General features: G+C 64.0%; 1 protein-coding gene across 3 annotated transcripts in view; it reads left to right on the plus strand.

The window, feature by feature from the left end:
* The window catches only part of JAK3 (Janus kinase 3), a 15,055-nt gene that overhangs the window by 2,017 nt on the left and 11,551 nt on the right, over positions 1–1,487 (plus strand). For all 3 annotated transcript variants that reach the window (XM_005873878.2, XM_005873877.2, XM_014545787.1), the window contains exons 4-6: positions 313–424; positions 593–738; positions 1,140–1,434. In XM_005873878.2, coding sequence (XP_005873940.1) covers positions 313–424; positions 593–738; positions 1,140–1,434 — 553 coding nt within the window. The remainder of the gene's footprint in view (positions 1–312; positions 425–592; positions 739–1,139; positions 1,435–1,487) is intronic.

Raw genomic sequence — 1,487 nt, forward strand, 5'->3', positions numbered from 1 at the left:
GCACCCCTCACCACCACCCCCCCCCCCTTGCAGGATGCCTTTGGCTGAGGGCTTAGGAAATGGGAGTTTGAAACAGTGATCCTACAATGTATCATTTCCCTGTACCTCACAATGAGCGCTCCAGGGAGGGTGTGATCACTGTCCATTTCACAGATGGGGAAACTGAGGCCAGAGAGGGTAGGTGGCTTGCCCAAGGTCACACAGCAATTCATTGGCACACCCTGGGCTCTGTGAGGTCTTGGCACAGTTCTCTACCCCCCACCCCACACCCCCAATACCCCACACTCTAGGGTTCTCCCTTCCCCTACACAGCTTTTACTTCCCCAACTGGTTTGGGCTAGAGACGTGTCACCGCTTCGGGCTTCGGAAGGACTTGGCCAGCGCCATCCTTGACCTGCCAGTCCTGGAATACCTATTTGCTCAGGTAGGGGTCTGTGTTGGGCCTGGCCCAGGGTTGGGGGTCTGCAGAGCCACCTCAAGGGTGGCCTTGGCTGATCCTCCCTGTGGCAACCCAGGGATGGGGGTCAGCCCAGGGGTGGGGGGGCCACAGGACAACCTCAGGGCTCACAGTTGGGCTATGACCGGCTCCCAGCACCGCAATGACCTGGTGAGTGGCCGCCTTCCGGTGGGCCTCAGCCTCAAGGAGCAGGGCGAATGTCTCAGCCTGGCTGTGCTGGACTTGGCCCGGATGGCCTGTGAGCAGGCCCAGCAGCCGGAGGATCTGCTGAAGACCGTCAGGTGAGGGCCTCCAGGCTGTGGTGCCCAGCTGCTAGCTGGGAGTGCGCACACATGGCTCCACCAGGGCATCCCAGAGCTCAGGAACCCCATAAGGCTCCCTACCTACAAGCCTGCAGTGTGTCCATGTGATGACCCAGGCCTCAACCCAGTCCCATGCCCCACTGAGGCTCCAGGGCCCTGCCTCCTGCCCCCGAAGGCCTGCCCGTGTCCCTGTCTGTCCTGTGGGCCCCAATGGCCTTCACCACACTGAGGCCCTGCTCCCATGCACGCCCCTGAGTGTGTCCCCATGCCTACAGACAGGCCACACTGCGGCCCCTCAACTACAGCCTGGGTGGGGTGTGTCCCTGTCAGTCCTGCCGGGACTCGTTCCCACACCGACAGTCCACGCCCCCCACTCACAGCTACAAGACCTGCCTGCCCCCGGGCCTGCGCGACCTGATCCAGGGCCTGAGCTTCGTTACGCGGAGGCGCATCCGGAGGAGGGTGCGCCAGGCCCTGCTCCGCGTGGCCACCTGCCAGGCTGACAGACACTCACTCATGGCCAAGTACATCATGGACCTGGAGAGACTGGACCTGGCGAGGGCCACGGAGACCTTCCTCGTGGGCCTCCCCGGCTCTGCTGGGGGTCAAGAGGCGAAGGGGCTGCTCCGCGTGGCCGGTGGTAGCGGCATCGCCTGGAGTCCAGGAACAGAGGAGGTGCCCGCAGAATCTGGGCGGGGCCAACGGCGGGGGCGGGGCCTATGTGGGAG

The sequence above is a fragment of the Myotis brandtii genome, unplaced genomic scaffold (genome assembly GCF_000412655.1).
Source record: "Myotis brandtii unplaced genomic scaffold, ASM41265v1 scaffold421, whole genome shotgun sequence".
NCBI classification, from domain to species: domain Eukaryota; kingdom Metazoa; phylum Chordata; class Mammalia; order Chiroptera; family Vespertilionidae; genus Myotis; species Myotis brandtii.